Source organism: Acanthochromis polyacanthus, chromosome 5, assembly GCF_021347895.1.
Source record: "Acanthochromis polyacanthus isolate Apoly-LR-REF ecotype Palm Island chromosome 5, KAUST_Apoly_ChrSc, whole genome shotgun sequence".
Taxonomy (NCBI): domain Eukaryota; kingdom Metazoa; phylum Chordata; class Actinopteri; family Pomacentridae; genus Acanthochromis; species Acanthochromis polyacanthus.
In genome coordinates this window covers 4,691,964-4,708,198 of record NC_067117.1, presented here as the reverse complement: position 1 = coordinate 4,708,198, position 16,235 = coordinate 4,691,964, and the positions used below count along the sequence as shown (strand labels likewise).

The 16,235-nt window shown below is 37.3% G+C and overlaps 1 protein-coding gene across 1 annotated transcript; it reads right to left on the bottom strand.

Annotated features, from left to right (window-relative positions):
• Nucleotides 1-2,092: 2,092 nt before the first annotated feature.
• Nucleotides 2,093-6,806, bottom strand: LOC110955602 (adenosine receptor A1-like). Its single transcript, XM_022200658.2, has 2 exons — nt 5,996-6,806; nt 2,093-3,005 (listed from the first exon to the last, which is right to left on the bottom strand). The coding sequence occupies exons 1-2, from the start codon at nt 6,391-6,393 to the stop codon at nt 2,357-2,359; spliced, it is 1,047 nt and encodes a 348-aa protein (XP_022056350.2). The 5' UTR covers nt 6,394-6,806; the 3' UTR covers nt 2,093-2,356.
• Between the last annotated feature and the right edge of the window lie 9,429 nt (nt 6,807-16,235).

The following is a 16,235-nucleotide window of genomic DNA, read 5'->3' as shown; positions in this document are numbered from 1 at the left end:
TAGCAAAAAACAACAAAAACACAAGCGAGACAAAAAGGAAACAAAATGACAAAAACATGAGACAAACTACAGAAGTCAGACAAAAAAACAACAAAAACAAGACAAAATGTTACAAAAATGAGACAAAAAAGAACAATGAGCAACCTAGTATTTAACTTTATGATCAAAACAACTTGTCATTCTCTACAAATTATTTTAAATTCGCAGTTTTACAAATTTATAATCTGCAGTTAATGTCTTCTCTGGCATTTTTACATTTTACATAGCCGTCCCACGGGTTGGATCGGACCCTCTGGACGGCCGGTTTTTCGCCCTCGGGCCGCATGTTTGACACCCCTGGTCTATAGAGTGAATTGTTTGTGTGATTCTGTAATTCTGTCGCAGCACCAACTAATTGGACATGTGTGCAACTTTACAACAAAAACTCACGCGGTTCAGTGCTTGCTGAAACTGACTAGGTGACTCAACATTGCGGTTCCATTGTGTGCCACTGTGTTGAAATGTCTGTCTATTTCTATTTACATAGGGGAACAAAACATCGCAGACAATAATGCAATAGAGCCAACCTAACACATACCTGCTGCAGCGGGAACAAACGTAAAATAAAAACTCATTTTTGAGAGGATGATGTGGTGGTTTACGTTCCCAGATGCAGATCTAGCTGAGCTGCGTTTAGTGTAAAAGAAACGCGTTGGTTTTAAGGAAAGTGGATGTCATTTCTAAGATCGAGGGCATTTTTGGCTGAAATGAAGATCTGAAAGTCGAACAAAAACCGAAAAAGAACAGTGATATGAAACTCTGTGCAAAACTTGCAGCTTTCAAGACAAGTGGAAGTTGCTCTTTTCCTACGCGACAGTTTTCGCAACACATGCACTCACCCACACACACAAACACACACATTCCTGCTTCTAACAGAGCATTCAGAGCTGACGGTTAGATTTGTTTACTGCATCTGTACGCACTTTTAACAATGAAAAATAACGTTAGGATTCAGATTTATCCAGGCATCAAGCGTGTCTTAACCCTCCTGTTGTCTTCATTTACAGGCAACAAAAAATATTGTTTCCTCGTCTGAAAAAAATCCAAAAACTCAGCAAAACAATTCCTCACATTTCTGACAATTCAAAAAACCCTCAGGAATAGAATTCCTTAAAAGTTTCCCTAAAAAGATCCCAAAGTTTGGCAAGAAACAAAAATTAAAACCATAAAAAAAAAAAAAAATTGTAAATATTTTCAAAAAATGAATAAAAATCTTCTAAAAAAGTCCTAAAAAAACATTTAAAGTGATTCCATACATATCAGTAAAACTTCTAATATTTTCTTTAAGAACATTCAGAAAAAAAAAATCAACCAAAATCCAGTGAATTTTGCTGGATTTTGGTTGATTCAAACATTTCATTTTTGCTCCAAAAATGTTCCTAAACTTTCCAAAAATGTTGAAAATGTGGAGGTTTTCACTGTGAAAAATATATATTTTTTCCAATAATTCCTTTAAAGTTTCCCTTAAAAGTTTTATTTTTAAAAATCCAACAAATTTGGAAAGAAAATTCTTGTAAATATTTTTTAAAAAATGAAAAAAAATCTCACAAAAATCTTAAAAATATCTAAAGTGATCACATAAATATCAGTAAAACTTCTAATATTTTCTTCAAGAAAATTCCCAAAAAAAATCTACCAAAATCCAGTGAATTTCACTGGATTTTGGTTGATTGATTTTTTTGGGAATTTTTTTAAGAAACATTTTTAACTTTTTTTTTTCGACCAAAAAATGTTCAAAGATTTACCAGACATGTTGAAAATGTGGACATCAGAAGTTTCACTGTGAAAATATATTTTTTCTCACATATTAAAACTTTAAATTTGTAAAACCTTCAGGAAGAAAATTCCAATAATTCCTGAAAAGTTTCCCTTAAATGTTTTACCTAAAAAAATTCCCCCAATTTGGCAAGAAAATTCTTGTAAATATTTTAAAAAATGAGGAAAAATCTACCAAATTTTAAAAAATATATATCTAAAGTGATTCCATATAAAACAGTAAAACTTTTAACATTTTCTTCAAGAAAATTCACAAAACAATCAATCAAAACCCAGGGAAATTCATCAGATATTGGTTGATTTTTTTGTGAATGTTCTTAAGAAAAACATTTTTAACGTTTCTTTTTTTCCACCAAAAAATGCTCAAAGATTTCCCAAAAATGTTGAAAATGTGGACATCAGAAGTTTCACTGTGAAAATATATTTTTTCAACATTTTCAAACTTTACACTGGGTCAATTGTGACCCCCTGGACGACACGAAGGTTAAAATTTTATCACTCAAACTTGAAAACAAAGAGACACAAACAATCAAATCTGCATTCAGTCATCGTTGGTCCTGCTGTTCATGTTGCTGCTGAGGTTGTTGTCTGTTGTCTGGCTCGACTGAGATCCTTGATTTTCTGCCGCACATGAGCGATATTGTCTCCAGATCCTCAGATATGCCGCCTTGATTTTCTGTATTTTGAACGCGTACACAACCGGATTGATAGCCGAGTTAGCGTGAGAGAGCACGATGCCGACGTGGAACGCCGGTATGGGCACTTCTTTACCGAAGTAAGCGACGCAGTTCATCAAATGTAGAGGCAGCCAGGACAGGGCGAACAGAGCCAAGACCAGAGACAGAGATCCTGCAAGCTGCTTCTCTTTCTTCAGGTAGGTCTGGGACTGTCCCGGGGTAATGCTGCCCGGTTTCTCGCGAAGGTTTGAACGAACAGAACAGAAGATGTAGCTGTACAAGGCGGTCATCACCAGCAGAGGTGTCAAGGTGCAGAGGAAGAAGTTGAAATAAACCAGGTAGGACATGGGGATGACAGCGATAAACTCGCAGACAAATGTAGAATTGACGGACTGAGGCAGGTTTTTGTGGTTGTACCATCCAAGCATGGGAGTGAAACTGAGCGGTATCGCACCAAGCCAACACGCAGCGACCACCAGATAAGAATGCCTCTGGGTTACAGTCCTTTTGTACCTACGAAGAAACAAAGCAGTGATTGGTCATTATTCACCCTTTCCTGATTGTTTTGCATCATTTTCTGGCCATTTTGCATAACTTTCTGGTCATTTGGCAGTATTTTCAGTTATTTTGCGTCACTTTCTGGTCAGTTTGTGTCACTTTTTTTGTCATTTTAGATCACTTATTAGAGATCTTGCACCCCTTTCTAGTTATTTTTGTGCAACATTGTGGCCATTTTGCACCCTTTTGCATCATTTTCTGGTTATTTTCCATCACTTTGGGATCACTTTGCACTCCTTTCTAGTCATTTTGCAGTACTATCCAGTTATTATGTGTCACTTTCTGGTCATTTTGCACCATTTCCTGGTTATTTTGTGCCATTTTTTTTGTCATTTTACATCACTTTCTGGCCATTTTGCACCCTACCTGTTTATTTTGCACCGTTTTCTGGTCATTTTGTGTCATTTTCTGGTAATTTTGCACCATTTTTTGGCCATTTTGCACCACTTTGAATATTTTTCATTGATTTCTGGTCATTTTGCAGTATTTTATAGTTATTTTGGGTCACTTTCTGATCATTTTATGTCACTTTTTTCCATTTTGCATCACTTTCTAGTTATCTTGTACCACTTTCACACCTTATTATTTTCACACCTTAAAGCTTCCTGCTCATGTTTTTAATTGTTTTTTTTTTTTGTCTTTCCTTTGAACTTCTGTCAATGATGTATCATTTATTTGCATTTTCATATTTATCTTTTTGTTTTACTCTTGAACTGTGGTTCTTCAGCTTTGTCCCTCAGGTGACATTTTCTATTTTGTATGAAACCTGAATAGGTTTAAGAACCACGGTTTGTGAACCGCTGATATTCCTGACCAGGGGTCACCAATCTTGGAAGCCAAGGGTTAGTTATTAGCAGCACCAAGTTGTGAGAGAGAAAAGGGGAAAAAAATGAAAAAGAAGGGGAAGAGGATGAAGGAGTAGATAAGGGGGAGGTGAATAAAGAAGGGAAGGGAAGAGAAGGGGAGAAGGAAAAGGGGGAGAGGAAGAAGAGGGGGAAAAAAGAGCAAGACAGACAAAGACACAAACAAACACATCTCTAAAAGGCTATCTGGCCTCATTGGCACCAAGTTGGTGGCACCTGTTTTAGAATTCATTGAGGATTGGGGGTGAGGGAACAAAAGAGCATGTCTGTCCTGTGTGTGTGTGTGTGTGTGTGTGTGTGTGTGTGTGTGTGTGTGTGTGTGTGTGTGTGTGTGTGTGTGTGTGTGTGTGTGTGTGTGTGTGTAAATGTGTGCACTTACGTATGTCATTGTAAGTTGTGTTTATATATGTATGCGTTTATGGACCCCCTTGAAAACGAGATGCTACATCTCAAGGGGCATTTCATTAATAAACTTCAAACTTAAACTTCAAACTTTCTGGCCGTTTTTGTATTCATACAAGTAATCAATAGCTAATGACATGGTGGTGTAAACTGTGCATTCTGGCCAGTGTAAAAACACAGAAAGCAGCATTTAAAATGTAAAGAAGTGCAAGCCATTGCATAGGGTCACACTGTAAAAAAATAAATAAAAAATGTTGTTTTTACGGTAAAATTCCACCAGAATGCCGCCATAAAATTACGGTAAAACATTTTCTACATTAACGGTAAAGGAATGTATTGATATTGTTGATTTTAGGGTTAAAAGACATGCTTCATTTTATATTTTACTGTAAAATAAGAAGTTTGAACCTTTAAATATTTTTTTAAAATGCCAATTAAAATAAAGTTTGTGTAAATTATTATAAACATTAAAGCATTTTTCCATTAATAGCACAACATTTAGTGTATTTGACCTGAAATATATGGATTTTTTGTAAAAAAAATTGCAGCGAAAGCTGTCATAAATATTAAAGTATTTGTCTGTTATTAACACAAAAGTACGTCAATTTGACCGGTAACAAACTGCAGTTTTTACATTACCATGTTACTTGTTATAAATATAGCACCATGTTTCTATTACCAGTACAACAATATGTGCATTAAACTGGGAAAAACTGCATTCTTTTCAACAATTAAATACAAAAATTAAAGTATTATTACACAAATTACAACATTTTTCCGTTAAAAACTGTGCAGGAGTCGGGAAATGTATTTTTTTCAAGAGGAAAAAAAAAACTAAAAAAACTCACTTTTCTCCTGATTTACCCGTTTACGGTGATTCAGTGTTTGATAAACGGCATCGAACGGTTTTAGAGTTTACGGATTTTTACAGTCATGGTTTGACAGTTTTCACCGTAAAATGTACAAACATTTTTTTACAGTGCACTGTTAAACAAAATTGCTTTACGGCAAAATTTCGGCAGTTGTGGTACCGAAAAATTACAGTCAAACATTTTCTACGTTTACGGTAAAGAAACGTATTGATATTGTTGATTTTAGGGTTAAAAAACCGTGCTTCAGTCCATATTTTGCTCTAAAATAAAAAGCTTTAACCTTTTAAAATGTGAAAAATTACATAAATATTCCTTCATTCTTCCATTAACAGCACAACATTTAGTGGATTTAACATTTGTATGTGTATTTATTGGCAACAAGTGCAGTTAAAGCTGTCATAAATATTAAAGCATATGTCTGTTATTAACACAAAAGTACATCATGTATGTTTTACATGTAACAAATGCAGAAATCTCCATGTTACATGTTATAAATATTATTCAATATGTGAATTTAACTGGGAAAAACTGTTTTCTTTTCAAGAATTAAATGCAACAATAACAGTATTACTACACATATTACAGCATTTTTCCATTAAAAACTGTGCAGGAGTCAGGAAATGTTTTGTTTTTCAAGAGAAAAAAATTCTAAAAAACACACTTTTCTCCTGATTATCCTGTTTACAATGATTCAGTCAAGCTGCTTTGGAGTTTACAGATCTTCACCGTCACGGTTTGACAGTTTTTCACCGTAAAACGTACAAGCATTTTTTTACAGAGCAGAACTAAAGCTGCAAAACCAACTCACCTGAGAGGGATGTAGACCCGCAGGTACCGATCCACTGCAATGGCCAGAAGACACAGGACTGAAACCAGAGTCAGCAGGACGACCACGCAGCTGATGAAGAGACAAGCGTGGAACGAAGTGGCCAGTCGTCCGTCCACGACGACAGCCAGCGGTATGGCCACACAGCCGACCATGAAGTCAGCCACGGCCAGAGACACGATGAGGCAGTATGTGGGCTGCCGGATGCTTTTACTGGTCCACAGAGCCAGAACCACCAGCAAGTTACCGAGACAGCAGCTGACAGCGATGAGGGCTTCCACCAGCGTGTAAACAGCTTTTCCAGCATCCATAGTTCCTCCTGAAGGCGACTGAAGCAGCGGTATGAGAGTCTGAGCGTGAATGTGCCACTTATCGTTCATCTCGATGTTGTGAAACTTTTGAGGAAGTCCTTAAACCGCTCTGTTTTTTTTTTCTTCAAGCCGTGATGACACCACAGTAATCTGCCGGCAGCTTTTCAAATGACTTTTTTTGCAGGCTTTTTAACATATAATAGTACACACTGCCATTCAAAGGTTTGGACACACCTTCTCATTCAAGAGTTTGCATTATTTTTCTACACTGAAGATTAAAACTGAATATTTTTTGTGTACAACATAATACCACATGTGTTCTTTTGTAGCTTTGACCCTTTTAAAGTTTTGAAAATGTGGGAAAAAAATACATATTTTCACAGTGAAAACTTCTACATTGTCAACATTTTTGGGAAATTTTTAAACATTTTTGGTGGAAAAAAGAAATGTTAATAAAAGTGTTTCTTTAAGAACTTTCGGGGGAAAAAAACAACCAAAATCCAGCCAAATTTGATGGATTTTGGTTGTTTTTTTTGCAAATGTTTTTAAGAATCCACCACCACAAAATGTTCAAAAATTTCTCAAAAATGTTGAAAATGTGGACATCAGAAGTTTCATTGTGAAAATATTTTTTTTCCACATTTTCAAACTTTAAATTTGCAAAACTTTAAGGAAGAAAATTCCAATAATTCCAGAAAAGTTTACCTGAAAAGTTTTATTTAAAAAAAAAACTTTCAAATTAAAAAAAATGTATGGAATCACTTCAGATATTTTTAGGATTTTTTTTTTGAATATTTTTATTCATTTTTTGGAAAATATTTACAATTTTTGTATTTTTTATTTCTTGCCAAATTTGGGTATTTAAAATAAATTCAAGGGAATCTTTTAAGGAATCTTCTTCCTGAAGATTTTGCAAATTTTTAAAATAAATTTGGGTAATTTTTTGCAGAATTTTTGGATTTTTTTTCAACAAGAGAACAATATTTTTTATTGCCCATAAATGAGGACAACAGGAGGATTAATCTACAACCTCTTCTGTCCCTCTCAACCTGCAGCGATATAAATAAAACAGAATTTAATATAAAATAATTGAATGTGTGCAAACCTTTGACTAGTAGTGCATGTGTTTGTCATTATCTGGTGGGATTTACTCTTATTTTTGCTTGGTTTAACAGTTTAACATAGAAAACAACCAAAATCAAATTGTTCGGAAGTTGCAACACATTATTTGGGTCAGTAAAAAAAAACCCAGAGTGATAGGAGCCCTCATGTTGTTTCTGCTCAGAGGAAATAACAGATGATATCTCAGTGACAAAGTGAACTGGCTAAGCAGCAGCAGCAGAAATCATAGAGTTAAAGAATACTGTTGTTATCTGGGAGTCTGAAAGAGCAGCAGAACACAACCAGAATCACACTGCAAACATCCAGGCCTCCATCCAGTCACGCCTGAGCTGACAGCATGACGGCTAACGTCATTTAACAGAACGACTTTTATCACGTCCTGTTTTATGCTCCTGTTGCTGATGCTACTGAGGTACCACATGCGACATTAGCATGTGCTCTGGAATATTAGATTAATGGAGAAAATAGTGATTACAAAAAATAGAATCTGTAAATCTGAGAAGCAGGCTTATGCTACAAAAAAAGTGTCACTTTCTCATCATGTTGCACCATTTCCTGGTTATTTTGCATCGTTTTCCGATCATTTCCTGTCACTTTTTAGGAAATTGTGCGTAACTTTCTAGTTATTTTGTGTCACTTTCTGGTCATTTTGCACCCTTTCCCGGGTTATTTTGCATCATTTCCTGGTTGATTTGTGTCACTTCTTGTTCATTTTGCACAACTTTTTGGTCATTTTGCACCACTTTCTGAATATTTTTCATTGCTTTCTGGTCATTTTGCAGTATTTTCCGGTTATCCCGTATCACTTTTTTGGTCACTTTGCATCACTTTCTAGTGATCTTGCACCCTTTTGTAGTTATTTTTGTGCAACTTTCTGGTCATTTTGCATCATTTCCTGGTTATTTTGTGTCACTTTCTGGCCATTTTTCACCCTCTCCCGGTTATTTTGCATCACTTTCTGGTTATTTTGTGTCAGTTTTTGGTCACCTCGCATCACTTACTACTTCTCTTGACCCCTTTCTAGTTATTTTTGTGTAACTTTCTGTTCATTTTGCATCCTTTTCTGGTCATTTTGTGTCAGTTTTTGGTCATTTTACATCACTTTCTGGCTATTTTGCGTAATTGTCTGGTCATTTTGCACCCTATCCTGGTTGTTTTGCATCATTTTCTGGTCATTTGACAGTACTTTCCAGTTATTTTGTGTCACTGTCTGGTCAGTTTGTGTCACTTTTTGGTCATTTTAGATCACTTATTAGAGATCCTGCACCTCTTTCTACTTATTTTTTTGCAACTTTCTGTCCATTTTACATCACTCTGCACTTCTTTCTGGTCATTTTGCTGTACTATCCAGTTATTTTGTGTCACTTTCTGGTCATTTTGCATCATTTCCTGGTTATTTTGTGTCACTTTCTGGCCATTTTTCACCCTCTCCCGGTTATTTTGCATCACTTTCTGGTTATTTTGTGTCAGTTTTTGGTCACCTCGCATCACTTACTACTTCTCTTGACCCCTTTCTAGTTATTTTTGTGTAACTTTCTGTTCATTTTGCATCCTTTTCTGGTCATTTTGTGTCAGTTTTTGGTCATTTTACATCACTTTCTGGCTATTTTGAGTAACTTTCTGGTTATTTTCCACCCTACCCGTTTATTTTGCACCGTATTCTGGTTATTTTGTGTAATTTTTTGGCCATTTTGCACCACTCTGAATATTTTTCATTGATTTCTGGTCATTTTGCAGTACTGTCTAGTTAGTTTGCGTCACTTTCTGATCATTTTATGGGTTTTTTTTTCATTTTGCATCAATTTCTAGTTATCTTGCACCCCTTTCTAGTTATTTTTGCATAACTTTCTGGTCATTTTGCACCCTACCCGTTTATTTTCCACCGTTTTCTGGTCATTTTGTGTCATTTTTTAGCCATTTTGCACCATTTTTTGGCCATTTTGCACCACTCTGAATATTTTTCATTGATTTCTGGTCATTTTGCAGTACTTTATAGTTATTTTGCGTCACTTTCTGGTCATTTTATGCCACTTTTTTTCCATTTTGCATCACTTTCTAGTTATCTTGTACCACTTTCTGGCCATTTTTGTATTCATACAAAGTATACAAGTAATCAATAGCTAATGACAACACACACTTCTCCAAATGCAAAGTCAAGAATAACTGACTAAGTCTGTTTGTAATTCTTCTAGTTTTAGCCTTTTTAAACATGTCACCGTGCACCGGTGCAGTTCCACTGTTGTTCTGAATGGATTTTTCTTTCTCCACTCCTATGTATTGTCATGTTGATCAGTCATATTTATGAAAAGGGGCTGAATTGTGGATTCCTGATGGGGTTCATGCATATACATTGGGTGATCAGGTATTTGCAGCATTGACTACTTTATACAAGGTCATGAGGGTCACAAGGGTCACAATTTTCACTTCCTTGAATAGAGGCCAGGTTTTACTGACCAGGCAGAACAGAGAAAAAGCAAAGCGAGCCATGACTTTTAAAAAAAACATGAGTACAATAATACAAATGAGAGAAACAGCAAAATCTGAAAGTGATGATAGCTGCAGTGCAACAAGGAACCGGGCAGTTCTCGCTCACTTTCTACATATCAGCACACGATCTAAAAAAAGCAGAGCTCATGTGACCTAAACATGATCAACAGCATGCTTTCACCCCCCTGTAGGAGAAAGATAATGACTCAGAAGAGTGACAGGTGAAGTGTTTTGGTGATCGCAGCCGTTAAAACAGCTGATCCAGCAGTGAAGGGGAACCACTGCATGATACGAACCTTTCAGAAATACTTGAAATTTTCAGCGCGTGGGCTGATGTACAGATGTGGCCGCTGTTTCTTGACGTGAAGGGGATTTTTGAAACGGTAGATAGCGGAAGGGGAAGAGAAAGAGAAGAGAAATGCTCGACCAACAGCAGGTCTATACCTGCTATCTACATACAGTGAGTCAGACTGGGCAGCGTCAGGCGACCAGCGTCCCAGTTGTTGCCATGCCGACTGCTGTTTTTAACCCCCCTCCACCTGTTCAGACACCTCTAACACAGGACTGAACAGAGGAAATCATTAAAAGTATTATGACCAAGCAGCATCAACCACCACAGCAACAGCAACCACCACAGCAGCAGCATCAACCACCACAGCAACAGCAACCATCACAGCAGCAGCAACCACCACAGCAGCAACCAACCACAGCAACAGCCCAGAAAAGAACCCAGATGAAGAAGCGCCTGTCCTGTGGCCAGCCTAAGGCCAGATATGAATGTGACGGTTCTTCCGTTCATTTCTTCTACCAACAGGGCCTGGTCAGGTACTTCTACTGTTCCACTAAGGTTTTTAAAACGTATGGTGCTGAAGGTCTGACGGATGCAAAAATGGACTCCAAAGACTTTGCACAGACAGAATTCTTTCAGCGTGAACTGGAGGCCACAAAACAAAGGGTGGAGGAGAGAGGACAGCAAAAAAAGATAAAGGACTGACTCCCAGCCAATGCTGGTTCTGCAGACTGGAGCTAAAGCAGGACCTGAACAGTACGCACATACACACTGGCTTCCCTGGAGGAGCAGGGAAGTACATCTACTGCCCAGAAAAAGTCTTTTCTTTCTACAAAGATAAGGGTATGGACGAGGAGATGACCTGGACGGAGTTCCAGGAGTCGCCTTTCTTTGAAGTGGAAAAGCAGAGGTGGAAGGCTGAAAAAGGAAAATGAGTGAGAGGGTGGGCTGGTGGCTCAGCATGTATACGTATATATGTATATATCATTTTTTCTCTTTGTTCAGTGTGATTTGGCATGTTTGTGAAACACTTGAACTGTTGTTCTGTGTGAATAAAGAACACATTTCATTCAGTTACGTCTGCAGGTCTCATTAATATGTGTGTATAATGTACACCTGTACATAATGAAATGTTCACAAACACGGCGTTCTCTGGAGTAAAAACGCGAGTTGGATTTCCCCAAAGGTATCCCATAACAGCAAGGTGGAACTTTTTTCTTTTTTTGCCTGTGTGATATTTGGAGCGTGGCGTGGTGAAGGGACTGAGTCGCGTGTGTCCCACGGCCAAAGCGTGAGAGTTGGCAGCCTTGAAAATGTCAATTTTGGTCTTAGATCTAGAGGACACGAACTGAGCAACAAGGGGATTCTCACTCACATTTCAGAGATTTTTTTCTTACTATTTCTGTACCCAAAATGTCAAAAAAATATTCTAAATGCAACTCTAAATCCAGTGTTTTACGAAGACATGATTTGCCAAATAGGTGTTTGAAGACAAACTTAAAATAACTCAACGTGTGTGACTGTCTACCCCCACGTGAGGTCGGTGCCATTGTTGGTTCTTTTGCACATAAATGCACCAGACACATGAGCCCATCTCCATAAATAATCAGTGCAGTCTGTTAAACAGTGTCGGATAAATCCAGAGATGCACACCATTTAAAACAGTTAATATTCAAATGAACCAACAACACAACAAACGCTGGGACATGAAACAAACAAGCTTCATCTGACTGTTGCCAAGAAGATCTTATCTCCTGAGCACGTTTAATATCCAGACCCACTCCCCGTTTGTTTTTGATTGGCCTCCATTCAGCGTATTAATTTGAATGCTAACCGCTGAGTCTCACTAATTAATATGGACGCATATAAAGAGGACAGAGCGGCGGAATCGTCGTGTCAGGGTGAAGTAAATTCTGCATTAAGCCGGGACGCTCGGCGAGGACGTTGACAATAATTTTGTTAATTGGAACCGGTAATAGAAGCTTCACTGTCATGTAATCCCCGTGGCACGCACACGCAAGCGGATCCCTGCAAGACCATAATCTAATTCATTACTTCTGTTTATAGATAATTATGCTGCGCGGTACGACTGAAGGAGGAGGACTCGGTGGGAGAAATTACGTTGGATGGGTGACAAATTAAAGGAAAACAGGAAGTGTTTTTGAGTTGTGTGCTGCAAGGAAGAGCTTCAGAGCACCAAAGCAGGTCTGATACTAGCTTGGAAAATCCAAACTGAATCTCCATGTAATCTCCTATCTCCATGTTAGGAGATACAGGAGAGTCTTCTTCTTCTCTCTTTTTAAATGGCGGGTCGCAAACAACTTAAGGTGCATACCGCCACCTACTGCACAAGAGTGTGTATCATCATTCAGTCATTTCTATTTACCTATTTATATCTTATTTAATAACCCTGTGTCCCTCAGGAACACAAGTAGCGCCCTCCTCCCTTTCCTTATCTCTTCCCCCTCTCCTTCTGTTCCCAACATTCCAACTAGACTCCACTTCCTACCCGACTCCTTAACTTTCCTCTCCAACATTTCCCTTTCCACTGAAAATTTCCTACACTGCATCACCACATGTTCCACGGTTTCTTTAACTCTGCATGTTTCACATAGATCATCTCCTCGTTTCCCTAACAGATACATGATATTGTTAAGCCCAGTGTGTCCTACTCGTAAACGTGAGATGACAATTTCTTCCCTCCTGCTCCTTTCTTCGTATCTATTAACTTTCACTGATTTTTGAATTTTATGAAATCCCCTACCCTTCTTATCTTCATCCCACTTTTTCTGCCATTTTTCCAGTCCTTTCCTTTTAATTATTGTTTCCCCTTCTCCTCTGCCTAATTGAATATGCAGTGCTATTTCTCCCTTAAGTGATGCTTTGGCTAATTTGTCTGCCATCTCATTCCCTTTCACCCCCTCATGTGCTGGTATCCAACAAAACTGTACATCCACACCACCCCGATGTAGTCTAAATAGGCTATGCTGTATTTCCATTAGAAGATCTTCTCTGTCTGAATTAGTTGTCTGTATACTTTGTAAAGCTGCTGCAGAGTCAGTGCACACCACCACCCGTTCTGGTCTGACTTCCTCCACCCACTGCAAGCATACAATAATGGCCACCACCTCTGCTGTGTAAACTGATAACTGATTCGAAATTCTTTTAGATATACATATATTGAAATCTGGGATAAAAATACCAACACCCACATATTCATGTTCATTTTTTGATCCATCTGTAAATATTTTAAGGTGGCTGTAATAATTTTGCCTCACATATGTATTTACTTTTATCCCAGTTTCTGCCCTACACCATTCTCTTTTCTTTTCTAAAATACACATATCCACTTTTATTTCTGGGTACAACCATGGAGGAACATTACTTATTGGATTAGCTATTGCAAAATCCAAATTCTCCATGTTGAGCTGTTTCACCTTATTATTTATCTCCCATCCAAAGCCTCTCCTTTTAAATGTGGAATACTCCCAGCACTGTTTTAATGTATTAGTCACGGGATTCTCACCTCCATACCCTTTTAATTTTACCCAGTAACTTAATGCAAATATATCTCTTCTTATCTCCAGTGGTACTTCTCCTGCCTCTATTATGACTGCATTAGTTGGTGTTGTTTTAATGAGTCCTGTACAGATTCTCAAAGCCCTATATTGTAACCTGTCTATTTTTTTGAGAGTAGTTACTGCTGCCGCTCCATATATTATACAACCATAATCTATGGCTGATCTCATCAGTGCTTTATATATGTCCAGTAATGCTTGTTTGTCTGCTCCCCAATTACACCCAGCAACAGCTCGTAAAAGGTTTATTGATTTTTTACATTTTGCTTCTAAATGTTGAATATGAGTTTTCCATGTATATTTATTGTCCAGCCATAGCCCTAGGTACTTAAACTCAGACACTTTCTGCAAAGGTTGCCCATACAACGTTAGATTTATATTATTAATCTCCCTTTTATTTGTTATTATCATGTAACAAGATTTACTGACTGAAAGTTTGAACCCCCACTCATATGACCACCTCTCTACCTCCTGAATCGCATTCATCACATTTTTGGTTACATGAGTCACATTTCTGCTTCTCATCCATATAGCACCATCATCTGCATAGAGGGCTGAATTAATATTCCAGTTTAGATTTGAAAAAATATCATTAATCATGACATTAAACAATATTGGACTAATGGCACTTCCCTGAGGAATACCATTTTCTACCTCAAAATCCTGAGACAGCGTTGTTCCTACTTTTACCTTAATTTTTCTATCCGTTAAGAAATTTATTATCCAGTTATAAACTCTTCCACCAATACCCATTTGGTTAAGTTTAATGAGCAGACCATCTCTCCACACTGAATCATATGCCTTCTCAATATCAAAAAAAACAATAATCATAACCTCTTTCATTTTTAAAGTCTTTTCAATCTCATTACTCACTCTAACTAAGGCATCCACTGTTGATCGCCCTTTCCTGAACCCATACTGCCTAACATTCAACAATCCTTTCTGCTCTAAATAAAAAGCTAATCTATTTACTATGATTCTCTCCATCCATTTGCAAATATGTGATGTTAATGCAATAGGTCTGTAATTGATTGGATTTCCAGGATCTTTTCCTGGCTTGCTAAAAGGCAGAATAACTGCCTCCTTCCAACTCCTAGGTATCTGTCCCTCTCTCCATATTTTATTGAAAAGATTCAATATTATTTGCATTGTTACTTCAGGAAGCTGTCGAAACATTGCATAACATAGTTGGTCTTGTCCTGGAGCCATGTTACCTGTGCCTTGCAAGGCTGTTTTTAGCTCTTTCATTGTGAACTCCATATCTAATGGTTACAGGAGAGTCAGTTTGGCATTGGGCGAATTGAATCGCGTTTCCCTCCCGGGAAAGTTTGGTACGACCAATCATAGCACGGGAGGCGGGAGTTAATGCTGCGTCATCTTCAGTGCCTGGATTACCCATAAAACACCTGTGCACCTCCCGGAACCAAACACAAACATTAACAAAGTTATTCCTAACACCGCTAATCGTTCGGAAGGAGTCTTTTGTTGCGTAGCCTTTTCAAAAATAAGTGTATTCGCAGGAATTTGGCGAGAAAATTCTTGTAAATATTCTCAAAAAATTTGTAAAATCTTTAAAAAAAATCCTTAAAATATCTAAAGTGATTATATATGTATATCAATAAAAATTCAAATATTTTCTTTAAGAACATTCACATAAAAATCAACCAAAATCAAGGGAAATTCGCATTTTTAACTTTTCTTTTTTCCGCCAAAAAATGTTCAAAAATTTCCCAAAAATGTTGAAAATGTGGACATCAGAAGTTTCACTGTGAAAATATTTTTTTCCCACATTTAACAACTTTAAATTTGCAAAGTCTTCAGGAAGAAAATTCCAATAATTCCTTAAAAGTTTTGCTTAAAAATTATATTTTAAAACAAAATCCCCCAAATTTGGCAAGAAAATTCTTGTAAATATTCTCAAAAAATGAGTAAAAATCTTCAAAAAAAATCCTAAAAATATCTGAAGTGATTCCATATATATCAGTAAAACTTCTAATATTTTCTTTAAGAACATTCACAAAAAAATCAACCAAAATCCAGCGAGATTCGCTGGATTTTGGTTGATTTTTTTGTGAATGTTCTTAACAGTGGTACCGAGTCATTATGTTTGGCAAATTGTGTCCGTCGTATTTTATTTTTTGCCATTTTTGCCCTTTTCAGTTCTTCCATCTCCAGTGGTGAGGCTGCATGTTGACAGATAGATAATAAAAAAATGATTCACACTCCGCCTATGGACGCTCTAATGGGCACACCAAACTCTGAGATCATCAGCAATGTCCCGGAGTCATCGCTTTCCTCACAGTAAAGCGAACCGGCTGATTAAACTCACGGGCAGAATGTGAATCTGCTTCCTTAAGCAACTAAAGACCATCTCAGTGATTGCTTACTCAGAGATACTCGCTGCCAAAGTCTTTTCATCCTCGAACGGACAATTA

Coding starts and splice junctions, on each gene's coding strand:
- LOC110955602 (XM_022200658.2), bottom strand. CDS start 6,393: ATGAACGATAAGTGGCACATTCACGCTCAGACTCTCATACCGCTGCTT. Junction 3,006..5,995: donor CGGGTCTACATCCCTCTCAG/GTGAGTTGGTTT, acceptor GTTTCTTCGTAG/GTACAAAAGGACTGTAACCC.